The sequence below is a fragment of the Mirounga leonina genome, unplaced genomic scaffold, assembly GCF_011800145.1.
Source record: "Mirounga leonina isolate KUSES-001 unplaced genomic scaffold, KU_Mleo_1.0 Mir_165, whole genome shotgun sequence".
NCBI classification, from domain to species: Eukaryota; Metazoa; Chordata; class Mammalia; order Carnivora; family Phocidae; genus Mirounga; species Mirounga leonina.
The window spans coordinates 63,492,458-63,507,373 of NW_023270415.1; the positions used below are offsets into that span (position 1 = coordinate 63,492,458).

General features: G+C 35.5%; 1 protein-coding gene and 1 long non-coding RNA gene across 2 annotated transcripts in view; one reads left to right on the forward strand and one right to left on the reverse strand.

The window, feature by feature from the left end:
- The window catches only part of MTBP (MDM2 binding protein), a 71,318-nt gene that overhangs the window by 54,803 nt on the left and 1,599 nt on the right, over nucleotides 1–14,916 (forward strand). Inside the window, exons 17-20 of the mRNA XM_035011837.1 lie at nucleotides 2,071–2,166; nucleotides 9,001–9,267; nucleotides 10,913–11,162; nucleotides 11,973–12,086. Coding sequence (XP_034867728.1) covers nucleotides 2,071–2,166; nucleotides 9,001–9,267; nucleotides 10,913–11,162; nucleotides 11,973–12,086 — 727 coding nt within the window. The remainder of the gene's footprint in view (nucleotides 1–2,070; nucleotides 2,167–9,000; nucleotides 9,268–10,912; nucleotides 11,163–11,972; nucleotides 12,087–14,916) is intronic.
- The window catches only part of LOC118015167, a 50,889-nt gene that overhangs the window by 28,887 nt on the left and 7,086 nt on the right, over nucleotides 1–14,916 (reverse strand). The window lies entirely within an intron of this gene.

The window sequence follows — 14,916 nt, forward strand, 5'->3', positions numbered from 1 at the left end:
ACAAAACTTGTTTTGGCAAATATTGATTTTAAAGGTATACTTTGGAAGGGATTTATTTGAAGGTAGTTGTATATCAAAAATAATCCTGGACATATTGCCTTCATGTGAATGTTCACTAGAGAGAGAGAGAAGGAGCAACTTTGAAAGCTTGAGGATCTTAATTATGGGTTTTAATGACTTGATGATCTTAATGACATAAAAGTTGTGTAATTTTTCTTTCCTCATAGCTTTGAGAGATTGGTAATCTTTTTTATGGGAATCAAGACAGTGAAGAAGTATATACACATTTTTCATCTATTTAGCTATCAGATTATTGTCCTTCCAGATCATTAGGTGTGAACTGACAAAGTTGAACAGATTTGCCAAAACTGAATTATATAGGTTGTACTCTTTTTGAACAGACTATCTTTCTAGATGCAATGTTAGGAGATACACTTGTAGGGGAGATACTATTTTTTTCTGTAATTTATAGGTATTTTATTTAGGGAAATTTGATACATTTCCTTCGTGTTAGTAACGAATGACATCATTACCCAATAATCTTTTATCAACATTGAAGTTGAAGAATGAGCTTTCCTAACAATGAATCAAGAACCTTTGGGCTCTTATTAAAATGTCTACCTATGTAAGGAGCTATTGAAATGTTAAAGAAAGTGCAGGTATGACTCCTGTGTGTATACCAAAGAAATATTAAACACTGACAAAATACATATTAATTAAAACATTTCCTTTGGAAAGAATAGGTTGTGAGTAAATCTAAAGAAAAATACGTAAAGTTGCTGAGAGTGTTGAAATAAGAAATGGGAGACACCCAGGTAAGGGAAAGAAGTGAAATGCTAGGTGCCTAAATCATTTTATATTAGGAAATTATGCATTTTAATAGTGAGTCATCAAAATACTGGGGTCATTGCAATTAATTAGTGTTATTTTTTTGTGAAACACTTCAAGTGGATGATTAGAATATAAATTCTGTTTTCTAAGGTTCATACTTAGCATATGCCTTACATTTTAATGTAATAATTTCAAATGCTTATTATAGTACCCTCAATAATTTTCAGTGGCAAGTGAGCAGTTTTCATTATTAAAGCCATAGGGCAAAAAATGTGAGAGCACACTTATTCATGGAACTATACTATCTGCTTGCCTTTCTATATACCGTTTCCAAGTCTTCTGAATTGAGGCCCCTGGTATTTCATTCTATTAACTCTGTAAAAGCACCATTGCATTTTTCTCCCATTCCCATCTGACCTGTTCTGAACTTGAGGAACATGATCCAGTGCATTAGAACAGTGCCTCTCAACTCAGGAAGAGAAAGGCGAGGGTTGGGGAGAGTGGACGCCTCTTAGAATAAGCAGGAGAGCTTAACCTAATTACAGTGACCTTTTTCTTCCTGAGATTTTGATATACCCCTGCGGGTCTGGGTAAGGAAGGGGTTGAGCATGAATATTTTACATAAGCTCACCATATGATTAGTTCTCACATACCTGCTGATTGGAAATCTACTTCAAAAGCATAATGGAAGTCAGCAGTCTCCATATCCTTTGATATTTAACAGGTTGCTAACTCTTAGAGTAGGTGTCAAGATGCCTACATTCCCAGGCAAAGAAAAATCTGGATCCTTCATGTGTTATAGTAGGAAGTAAATACTTTTGTTACCAAAAGATTTGAATTGACTTTAATTATTTCCCTGCAAAAAAGAACTTAACTAAATGCATAAACATTAGTTCACTACACCAAGAAAAAGAATCCTTCAGGAATAATGCTGCTTCTTGAATTTCCACTACAAATCATTTTTCATTCTTGATTTATCCATTTCTCAGAATAGTTTTGTGAAATGAATAACATCATAACTTCAGAAACTTGAGGCACAGAAAATATAGGTGACAGAACCCACTTAGGCTTAACCTTGTTTGATTTCTTTCTTATGCTTTCTGATGTTACATAATTTTTATCCCATATAAGATTCACTTACAGAGAAGGAAGTCAGATTTCGTCTTTTAGATGCTTTCTTGAACTTTCTCTTTTTCACTAAATAAACTTTAAATACAAATGAAAAACTTCTTGTTTTAGGGAAAAGACTTTTATTCTGACACCGGAACTTAGTCCTCGGAAACTTCAGGGTTTACCTTTTGAAAAAGCCTCAGTGTGTCATTATCATGGGATTGAGTAAGTTTTTATTTACACTTTACTCTTCTGCATGTTGCTGGTGAGGCTTTTCTTTTGTGAGTGTGAAGAGTATCTGTAATAAAATGATGCAGATATAAAGCCAAAGAGAAAGTATATCAAAAAATCTCAGAAAACAAAGCAGTGTGTACACAAATAAGAATTTGTGTAAAAAAAAAAAAAAGTCATTTGATGGTTGATCAGTTTTGAAGCATTTAAATATTCTATTATTACCAGATGTTTTAATCAAAATTAATTTCATCCCTATGTTACAAATGTGTATTTATACTACTGGTTACATTAATATTTCCTGGTCACTAATTACATTGTAATTACTCAGAAACTATTAGATGAAATGTGTTCCCATTTGTAATATGTTAATTATATGTAAATTTTTCTAGAATTTTAATTGACCAGCTTGAATAAAATTTCAAAGAATTCTCTTGTATAAAGGGATTAGCAGTTTCTGAGGTTATGTGCACATCTACCGTTTTCACAAGGATGAGAAATTCAGTGATGGTGATAAAATATTTTATGATAGATTTTCAAGACCTTGGCGATTCATTTTGTAAAATATTTTGCCTGAAACATCCTATTTTGATTGGCTTGTGAACTTAATCTTTATTTCATGTAAACTTTAAAAATACGGATAGTCATTCACTCAGAGGCTAAAGATACAAAGGACAATTATTTCTGCCCTTAAGAAGCATATACTATTATAGGGGAGAAAGAAAACATATAATTTTAGTAGAGTATAAATAGTGTTAAAATACAGATATCTGCCTCGTGGATGGAAGAATTAAATGCCAGGAACTATTTGAGATTGTTTCAAAGAGGAAATCTGAACTAACTTTGAAAGACTGAATAGAGTGTACCTGGCAGAAAAGGCAATGTCTGGGGGAGGAACAAAGTACAGAGTTACAGATTTTAGGAAGATAAACTACATTTCTATTGTTTTATTTTTCATTTTTTATTTTTATTTATTTTTTTTAAAATTTTATTTTATTTTATTTATTTATTTGAGAGAGAGAGAGCTCACATGAGCAGAGGGGAGGGGCAGAGGGAGAAGCAGACTTCTGCCACCAGGCTCAATCCCAGGACCCTAGAATCATGACCTGAGCTGAAGGCTGACGCTTAACCGACTGAGCCACCCAGGTGCCCCTAGATTTTTATTTTTGAATAAGAGTGATAAATGTATTGTAGTATAATAAGACCAAATTATGAAGTCATGAAGGTCACTAGTGACATGGGAGGGAGATTGATCTTTATTTTTGAGGAGTAAAAAACCTTTAATTTTAAACCATGAAATTATATGCTTGGGTTTGTGCCATTGAAAGAAATCTCATTGGCTTTGATAAATTGAGTTGAAGTATTTCAAGCAGATGTTGAAGGACTAAAATGCTATCAAGGCAGTGAAAAATAGGAAAGAGAATACAAACTAATAGCTATCTAAGGAACCTTAGACCAGCTAGATGTTGGAGATGAGAAAGAAGGAGATGACAAGAATTTTTTTAGGGTTTCTAGCTTGGGCACATTGGATAGATGGTGGTACAATTGAGAAAATATGGAAGGTATGGAAGGCCACCCAACAAGGCATTCTAGGAATGTTTAGTTTCCTTGCTATGTTTAAATAAGATTTATTTCACTTAAAGAGTTTGTAAGTTTGACACTAGGGGCAAAATATTCAGTTATTTTATTTTCAAGCATCAGACTTAAATTCCCCATTAAAGTCAGATGCAAGACTTTAAAAGATACCTGCTATCACTGCTTTTTTCTTTTTTACCCATTGTGCTGAATGTTTCTGTTTTAATCATTGTTTTGGCTAGTCAGTTAAAATAAGGAAAACTAGAGAGCTTAAAAGAGTTATAAACTCTTTAAAAGAGTATTGAAAAGGAGACCATAGAAGTATTTTTTTGTTTTTATTTTTTGTTTTGCAGAGAAGAGACCTGAAAGATTATTAGAAGTAGTAAACTTGGAAAAGTGACCAGTGATAAAATACGTATAAAAAGCCTAGTTTACCTCTAAACCAGCCATTTCCAATTTTAAACACTCTGAGAAAAGATCTCATTCAAAATAGCAATAAAACCATAAATATTAGAAGTATTTTTGGAAGAAATGTAGAATGGAAAAAATTGCAAATAACCTATATTAAGGGACATAAAAACGACGTTGATTACTTGGCAGAAACATGCCTTGTTTCCTTGTGACAGATTCCATATTCCAAAGGCATTAGTTCTTTTGGAAGAAATATAAATATTTAATATAATTTTTAACAACTTTGAACCTTTGGGTGAAATAATTCTATAATTTATCTGGTAAAGAAGCCTCCTTCTTTTTACTTAAAGAATGAGATTAATTTTATCATATAACCAGAAAATTTTATTATAAAACTATTATAATTACAGTGTAGGACTGGAACAAAATAGGAAATCCAAGGAAAAAAGCAAATATACATAGGAATTTGATCTAATAGAGGAAAAATTTCAAATCAGAGGGCAAAAGATGAAATATTCAGTAGATAGTAGTGAGAATATGATTAAATATGCAAATAAAAATAAATTAATTTAAAATGATTCCTAGTTCACACCAAATATCAAAATAAATCGCAGATATATGCAGAATTAAAAGTGAAAAACTGTGAAAGGAAAGGACTAGTATAAAATTTAGGGGAAAATCTGTTCTAAGTGTAGGGAAGACTTTTTTATTCATTCTGAGGAAGAAACCAAAAAGAAAAGAATGATAGATTTGTCCTAGTTTTAAAACAGCAATGTCAATAATCAACAGAAGCAAAAGAAATCCTTAAACTAAGGATTAAGCTGAGGAGAATATTTTTTAACATAAATTTGAAGGTGTTTTCTTTTATAATTAAAGAATGCTGGGGCCCCTGGGTGGCTCAGTGGGTTAAGCATCTGACTCTTGATTTCCGCTCCGGTCAGGGTCTCAAGCTCATGAGATTGAGCCCAGCGTCAGCTCCACAGTCAGCACCGGAGTCCACTTGAGATTGCCCTCTGCTCCTTCCCCTGCTCACGCACCCTCCTTGCTTGCTCTCTCTCAAATAAATAAAATAAATCTTAAAAAAAAAAAAAAGATTGCTTACAAATCAATAAGAAAACAAAACATGAAAAAGCTGGCAAAATCTGGAACCATTTGCTTACCAAAGAGGAAATACAAATGACTGAAACACATGACAAGTTGTTTTTATCAACTTTTTAAAATTTGCTTTTTAATTTGCATTCTTAATGTAAATTGAAACAACAGTGAGGATACTTTTCACTTATGAAGTCATGTTAGTGATGAAGGAACATGAATGAGTAAGCCAGCTCATAGAAGTATAAGTTGCTACAACCTGCCTGAAGGGCTATTCATTAATTTACCAAACCCATGCAAATGTTTATAACATCAGATTGATTAATTTATCTTGATGAAAAAAAGTGGTATACACTGAAAGCTATTATGCAAGGGTATTTTCCATAATGTTATTTAAAATAAGAAACATTGTAAATGTCTACCTGTAGGGGCTTGGTTAAATACGTTATAGTACATCCATAAAATTCTGTATACAGTCACCAAAATGGCTAAAATTGAAGACTGATAAATAGTGCCAAGTACATGGAACAGTTAGAACTGAGCACCTTGCTTGTGGGAGTATGAAATGATATCTCTACTCCAGAAAAGAACTAAACATACTCAGATCCTATGGTTCAGCAGTTCCAATACTAGGCATTTTCCTAAGAGAAATGAAAACACAACTCCACAGGAAGATTTGAACAAGATCATACGGAGCAATTTTATCCATAATAGCCCTAAACAGCAAACAGCCTAGGTGTATGTCAACAGAGTAGATAAATAAACTCGTATATGTATCCAAAGCAATACTCCTCAGCAATAACAAGGAATTACATACAATAACATTACACTTCTGTCTGTGTGTGGAAAAACAGTTGAAGTAAGAATTGGAGGACTTTAAAATGAGCAATAGCAACTACCTACCCCTATAAACAAATAAATCTTTTAGTGACTCCATTTTCTTTACTCTAAATTTATGCTCCTTAACCTGGGGGCATTGAGATCAAACTAAGAAGGTTGTAGGAGGTGAGCACAGTGAATCCAGGAACATGCTTTTTTCAGGAAGATCTATGTTCAACAGAGATAATGGATCTACTTGGAACAAAATTCTAGTAGGATGTCAAAGTAGTTATGAAGCTGACAGGAGAGTTCTCTCTTCCTCATGTTGCTATAAGTCTTTGGAATCCTTGAGCTCTTCCTATACCCAGACATAAAGAATATTTGGAAAAAACATATATAGACTGCTCAAGTACAAATCAGTATTTTCTTAAGACAAAATGAAATATCTCCACTGTTGGCTTGTTTGTTTTTTCATGTATTTTACCCTAGAGTGTTAGATACCATTGATTATAAGATGCAGTGTTTTCTTTAACAACAAATTAAACTCTGCTGTCAAATTGTGGCGGGTGGCCACACCAGCCTTCTGTTGGTTTCAAATTTGTTTCGTCTATTCCAAGAGATTTGGCAGGTTCTCCTGCCTTCATTGACATTGGTGTGTGCTAGGAAGTATCTTGCCTATTATGTAGTTACCAAACAAAAATAGTTTCGTCTTCTTGAAGATATTTTTTCTTTGGATGCCTAAAGCATTTGTTTATTGTTTTGCAAGAAAATATGGAAGTATAGTCATTCATCTAACTATGGATATTTACTTGACTAATATCAAATATGTACCCTGCCTCTCTGTTTCTGTTCCTTTATTATTTACAAAGTACTTTTTGCTTCAGTGCCAGATCATAGTATAATCATTTGAAGACATTTTAAATGGCAAAGTCAACAGGCACAGTACACATAATTCAGTTGAAGGAATGACGTTATGAACAGCTGTGATCAAGAGATATTAAAACTGGAAGGAAAATATCTGCATGTTAGATTCAAAATCTCAGAGTAGAAAAATATATTCATTTGGAATCAGACTGTATCTTTTTTTCTCAAAAAATTTTCTATAGGCTCATCAGGCATTACATTGCCTCTTGCCTAGAACCTTAACATTCATGGTACTTGATTTTTTTTTCGATTCTGTCAGTTGCCCAGGAGAGAAATAGGACTCATCAGTAATCCTTAGAGTTACTGCTGGTTTTTAATGAACTATGTTTTATTAAACAACAGACTAGAGCAAGAATGTTACAGAACTGGGAGACCTAGGTTCTAGTTACTGTTTTGTCACCACTTCACATTCTGACTTAGGAGCTCAGTGTTCTTCCCTGTTAAATTAAACTGCTGGGTTAAATTGGAGATTTTTCAGTCCTAGCTATGCTTTAGAATCACCTGGACAGCTTTTTAAATAATGTGCATACTATAAGATTTGCTGTGGTAGAAGATAAACCTGCTAATAATAATAATAACAATAACAACAGCAGCATGCATTTATAGACTGCTTTGCTTGCATGTTCTAGGCACCGCTTCTGAGTGCCTACACGTACCCAAGGAACACATAAGGAATCCTCACAGTAGCTCTTGGAAATGACTGCTATAAATCTCATTTTGCAGAGGAGGCCAGCAGAAGCATAGATAAAGTTAAGTAATTTGGCCAAGTCAAACAGCTCCTCAGTGGTGGAGCCAGATTTAAGTCCAGGGATTCCAGCTCTTAGAAATCAAATATGAAAGTGTCACAAGGGAAAGACAAAGTCCCTAAATCTTCCACCAGGCACTCAGATATTAGGGTAATGATATGCTCCTTGGGAGTTGAACTAAAAGCTTTTGGATCCAAAGTGCTGATTTTAGGGAGCATCTTAGAATTTTACAAGCCAAGAAGACAGCTAACAGAGAAAGGGTTTAATTTTGATAGTCCTCCCATCACATTTGGGAAGCCGTTTGTGTTTCCCTGATGCAGCTGTGGACGAGGAGAAGGTGAAGAGTTGTCCAAGGTCACATATCTCATAGGTGATTTTCCTGAGATGCTTCTTTGTTGTACTTAACAACATGGGATTTCTTTAAGTCCAGAAGCATTCACTGAGCTAACATCTTTTTTTTTTTTTTAAGATTTTTTTTTTTTTTTAATTCATTTGAAACAGAGAGATACAGAGAGAGAGAGAGCATGAGCAGGGGGAGTTGCAGAGGGAGAGGGAGAAGCAGGCTCTCCGCTGAGCAGGGAGCCGGATGTGGGACTCGATCCCAGGACCCTGGGATCATGACCTGAGCCAAAGGCAGAGGCTTAACCATTTGAGCCACCCAGGCGCCCCCTGAGCTAACATCTTGATTCCTTGAGTCAGATTTAGCTAGAAACCAGATACACAGGGACAACAGAAGTGTTTGAAGAAAAATCCGTCAATCAGCAGTAATGGGGGAAGGGAGTTTCAAAGAAAAATTCAAAATGTTCTGAGCTGTGTTTGGTGAACCAGTTAGAATATACCTTCATACCCTTTTCATCTTTTTGTTGAAAATAAACTTGCCCCTTCTAACAGAAGTCAGCATTTCACATTGTTACATATCAGCCATACTGAGGAATCAGAGGTTGGTAGGGATTTAAGAGTATTAAAACAGCAACTCTATTATTTTGAAAATAAGCCAGAGGATTAACTTAATCTGTTGCCCAGAAATAGTCAAAGAGGAATCAGATCGTACTTCAAATTTTTTAATCTTTTGCCATGTCATCTAGCAGGCTAGAAAAAAACTGAACTGTGAGGAAAGTCGGCCATTCACTCAACCCTCCAACAATTATTAGGAAGCTAAGTAAGAGGTTTTCCAGTAAGTGTTTCGCTGTTTCCTCATTGGCAGGGAAAAGTCTGTTGCTGTCTTGGAGCCTGTGATTTTGATGGTCTTTCTCTTATTTAGATATTGCTTGGATGACCAAAAAGCATTAGAAAGAGATGGGGGATTTTCTGAACTTCAGTCTCGTCTTATCCGTTACGAAACCCAAACCACCTGCACCAGAGAAAGTTTTCCGGTACCCACTGTGTTGAGCCCTCTTCCATCACCTGCCGTCTTGTCAGAGCCTGGAAGTGTCCCTGATGGAGAAGCCTTACAAAGCGAGCTCCGAACTGAAGTATCTCGACTGAAAAGGAGATCAAAAGATCTGAACTGCCTTTATCCGCAAAAAAGGTGATCTGTTAAGTGCATAAAAATAGTCTCTTGACAGAAAGCGTGTTAATCCCTAATCTTTTTTTTTCAAATTAGTCTTTCCTATTTTTAAGTAGCTTTCTGCATAGATCATAGATTAATTCCTTTGTGTCAGGAATTTTATTTTTATTGTGAGCAGTTATGATTATGCTTATAAGTTATAAAAAGAAATGACTTAGGAGGCGCCTGGGTGGCTCAGCCATTGAATGTCTGCCTTCGGCTCAGGTCATGATCGCAGGGTCCTGGGATCGAGCCCCGCATCAGGCTCCCTGCTCCGCGGGAAGCCTGCTTCTCCCTCTGCCAGTCCCCCTGCTTGTGTTCCCTCTCTCGCTGTGTCTCTGTCAAATAAATAAAATCTTTAAAAAAAATAAAATAAAAAAAGAAATGACTTAGAAAAGACACAATTTCTTGCTTTCTGTGCTAATATACAGTGCATTAGCACGATGGATTGTCAAGTTGTTAAGCCATGGAACACTAGCGGTCTGATCCAATAGATTAAGTAGAGGAGCTGCTTTATCAAAGAGGGTGTTTCTTGCTGTAGGTCTTCCTGCCTTCTCGCACTGCCTGCGCTGGCCCCTTAAACACTGTTTCTGTAACCTGTAACTTTAAACACTACGTAATATTATATGGAACTTTTCCAGATCCTTTTTTTGCTAGCTAAGTAAAATGTCCATATACTAGAACAGAAGTTTTCATAAACACTCTCATTTCCATTGAATTTATATGTCTTTAGGATCTTTGTCAAATTTAGGTCTTTAGCATCTAAAGAATCTTAAATTCTTACTGTTATGTAAATCTTTCAAAAAGTATAAAATATTATTACAGTGCGACTTTTAAATATTTTTTTTTTGAGCAGTTAAAAATATTAGAATACTATTTTCCTGGTATGGAATAACTAAATTATTTTTATGGGGACTTTACAAATTCATGGTACTTTTTAAATGTGATAAAGCTAAAAAGCAAATCCGTTAACATTTCCGATACTGTATTTTGTAACAATATTTCTTATTTGTGACTTGCGACTAATAAAAAGACATGTGTTCCAGAAAAGAAAGTACACTGTGGCCTGTGGGTTAGCAGAATTGACGGATATGAGACCCTATCTTGTAAAATGAAATTTAAACATTTTCAAAAGATTGAAACATGAGCCCATTTTGTAGTTTTATTTGTATTTAGCACCTATTTATTTTGCCCGGGTAATCACATGGGTACAATAAGCATAGGTTGTGATGTCTTTGTCAAAATTATCTTCATAGAAAAGTGTAAGTACTTAACAGATGATTATGAAATTTACAGATTTCACCACCTAGAGTGCCAGAGCTGATTTATGTGAGAAATTATAAATTGATGGGGAGGGCGACAGTGATAACTACTTGTTGCTTTTCCTAATTAGCTGAAATTCTAGTTATTCCTTGCTTTGTATGTTTTAGTCACTATTTGAAGACCTAAGAGAGCAACTTTATAGTATGATGTCACATTACTTATTTAAAGCAGTAGTAGCAAGAAATTTTGTTTGCTTTTCATGGGTTTATGTTTCAGTAGATCTGGTTGTCACATTTGGGACAGAAAAATGGACCTTGGTGTTGAGTCACTTAATCTGTGTTTTTGATGTATTTCTCCACAATAGACTTGTGAAGTCTGAAAGTTCAGATTCTCTTCTTCCTCAAACAAGTGGCAATACTAATCATCATCATCATGCAGTGACATCCAGAAAACCCCGAGCAGAGCGATCATTATCTGTGACTTGTCCATCAGTTCCAGTTCTAAGCTATGAAACTCCAAAAGTCACTACAAAGGCCAGTTCAGGTCAAAAAAGTGTGCATGGATCAAAAACATCAAGGCAAATTAAGGAATCAAGATCACAGAAACACACACGGGTAAAGATTTATTTCCTGTCTCTTAGTTCTACATGAGAAGAAATTCCTTTATTTGGTTCATTTAAAATGTATCTCTAAAATTTTATGAGTGAAATGAAATGGTATCTATAATGTACTTTAAAACAATCCAGTGTAAGAAAGATAATGGGTAAGTGGGCAGAGCTATAAATGAAACAAAATTAGCCACAAATTGATCCTCATTGAAACTGGTTGATCTATCAAGATAAGGATTTGTTATAAAATGTTCTCTCTACTTTTCAGTGTTCGAAATTTACCATAATAAAAAATAAATACATCCCCTTGTCTATCCCTAATGTGTGTAGTTTTTACACCCAGATTTTGATTCAGAACTCATGATTTGAATTCCTCTTAAATATATTCCAGTCATGGGGCGCCTGGTGGCTCAGTCATTAAGCGCCTGCCTTCGGCTCAGGTCATGATCCCAGGGTCCTGGGATCGAGCCCCGCGTCGGGCTCCCTGCTGGGCAGGAAGCCTGCTTCTCTCTCTCCCACTCCCCCTGCTTGTGTTCCCTCTCTCACTGTGTCTCTTTCTCTGTCAGATAAATAAATAAAATCTTAAAAAAAAAAAAGATATTCCAGTCATTTCTTCCTAACAAATTATCTGATGACATGTATGACCATGTATATGTTCCAGATCTCTTTTTTTTACCAGTTGTTTTATCTTAATGAACTTATCTGTCTTTCACATAGTTACATGATTATGCAATTCACAGAACTGAATTCTAAAGATAAAATAATACGTTTGTACCTTTTTCAAGAAATATTAATCGTACGTTATGTTCTGTTCAAGATACTGAAAGAGGTAGTTACGGAAACCCTGAAGAAACACAGCATTACTGAGGCCCATGGCTGTTTCACTGCATGCAGCCAACGTCTCTTTGAGATCTCCAAGTTCTATCTGAAGGTACGGTGTCTTCTCTACTAATAGCAAAATTGAAGTCATGTTCTGATGTTCCTCTTTGACATAAAGTAATATTTAGTGAGTATTTTTTACAGTGATAACTTATAACTTGTTGCCAGATATTTTTTAAAGTGGAGATAGAAAAATTGGAGCCAAAATATTTTATATCTGACTTGTTTGATTTTTGTCTTCATATGTAGAAAACTACATTTTAACTGGTATCCTCAGTATTTCCCTGACTAGTCTTTGGCTTAAGTTGATAATAAGCTTCAAAACATATGTATTTTATTTTTTTAAAGCTTTTTAAAATGTATTCACTTGAGAGAGAAACAGAGAGCACAAGCAGGGGGAGAGGCAGAGGAAGAGGGAGATGCAGACTCCCCACTGAGCCGGGAGCCCAACATGGGGCTGCATCCCAGGACCTGGAGATCATGACCTGAGCCGAAGGCAGATGTCCAACCATCGGAGCCACCCATGCACCCCTCAAAACATGTTTAGTTAGTAATTTTAGTATATAGTAAAAAGACAACTGGAATGGGTATCAGAATACCCCAATTCTAATTTTGGTTCCATTATCAGCTAGTTTTGACACACTGGACAGATCAGCCATTCAGATGATGTGTCTATAAAACTTAGATGGTGTTAGATTATCTCCAGTGAAGAGTTTTTGACTCAGTCACAGTTTTGTGTGGGCTCCTGGCATGCATTCAATTCACCTTCTTTTTAAAATCTCTCAAGAAAGATGGTATTAAAGTACAAAAACAAAGAAAAGAAGAGAGAAGAAAATGTTGAGTCTCTTGTTGAACAAGACAAAGCCCCCAGAAGTGTGGTATCACAGAGTTAAAGAAGTTCGAACCTAAATGCCTGCCCAGTGGAGTGCCAGTGAGAATCAAACCACTTCAAGGGACACAGTCTCCGAGGTGCTTAGGATTTGAAGATACCGGGTATCATAGAAAGCAGGGGTGTGGTGTCAGGTGGAAGATAGGGGAATTGAATAAAGATCTACAAAGTGAACTGGGGATCCCTCAACTGCCCCTACAAGTCCTTCTCCCACAGGGGTGACTACAAGGTATACTGCACGTACTTCTCTTCCCCCACCTCTGTGACAGTGCAGGAAATAGTCTCTGGAGAAAAAAGAATTAAAGGCCACAAGGGAAAAAACCAACTGGCCTCCTAATAACCCTGCCTTGTAAAGCCACCAGACAGAGCTTCCACTAAGATTTATATCTCATTTTTAAATATGATTGGACTGCCAAGGATTAGCAGACTTTTGAGACTTTTCCAAAAAAGAGATGCCAAAACATAAAGGAATGAAGGGAATTCTTAAGGGGCAGAAAGCTATAGAAGACTTTATAAAAACTATAATTCTCTCAGAAAAAAGATAATCGCATCCATAAAGCTGGAACAGGATGCTGTTTCCAGAAACTGTAGAGAATATGAAAGCTCCTCGAAATTAAAAATACGATAAAATCAATCCAATAGAGAGGCTGAATAGTTGAGATTAAGAAAGTTACCAGAAATTAGATGACAAAAACATGAAACATAGGATCAGAAAATGGGAGGACTAAATCCAGAAGATCCAATATGCTAATGATAGAAGTTTTAAAAATAGAGAATAAAGGAGAGCAAACTATCAAAAATCTAACAAAGTTTTCCAGAACTGAAGAACACAAGTGCCGTGATTAAAAGGGCACACAGCTTGTCCATCCCAGTAAATGACAGTTCTACAACAAGCTACCTCATTGTGGAATTCCATACCTCCTGGAATAGAACACTTCTTAAAAGCTTCCCAGAAAGAAAGTTTGCATATGAAGAACTGAGAATCAGAATGGCATTAGACTTCTCCACATTAAGTTAATGTTGTATGCTAGAAGACAGTAGAAAAGTATCTTCCAATCTGAGGGAAACGGATTTACCTAGTATGTTATACCTGGTCACAAATTCAATCAGGTGTGAGGATTCGGTAGAGATATTTCAGATGGTGAAGGTCTAAAAAAATCTGTCATTTGTATACCCTTTGGAAGCAACTGCAAGAGGATGAAGTTCAGCAGAACGGGGACTGAGTCAAGAAATAAGAACTAACCCAGGGAGCAGTTAGACTAAATCAGAGCAGGCTGTGGAGAAAGATCGCCAGGGGAAAAAATAAGAATAATAATGAAAATCAGATTTTTTGAAAAACTGAACCGAGAGGTTACCCAGTGTATTTGAGTATTTGAAACAACTTTGCTATTTGTACATTTAGTCAATTGATTGCAGCATTTGGCAGGGGGGACTCAGAATTACATACATGGCAACCTGAGCAAATATGATTTAACTACAGGTTAAACGAAATGTGAGAAGATAATTATAATAACATTACTTAGCTCAGGACTGAACTGTATGTACATAGGTATAATAATGCAGACACTGACTATTTACTGATCAAAACTGGTGCAACAGTTACTGAGAGGAAGAAGAGGGAGGTGGCGGGATTCAGAGACCCGAATCCACTACCTTTGTAACTGCTTGTTACATTGTCTAAATCATTGTCTAAATTTGTCTAAATCATTTGTCTAAAATTGCTAAATCAAAAAGTAGCAGCATAAGCGTATTATTTAGAAACATGAAGATATAAATAAGGGAAACAGCTGAAAAAACTGAAAGTGGTTTTTTCTCCTCTGAGAAGCATAACTCAGAGGGACAGCAGAGGACTGCTTTTTTTTAAATACAATTAGATTTTTTTTTTAATTTACTTTGTAATCTAATTTGATATAATCATATTTTTTAAAACTCAGAGATTTCAGTTTCCTTTCCTATGTCATTCCCTCTTTGTTATGGAGTAAAATAACCAAAA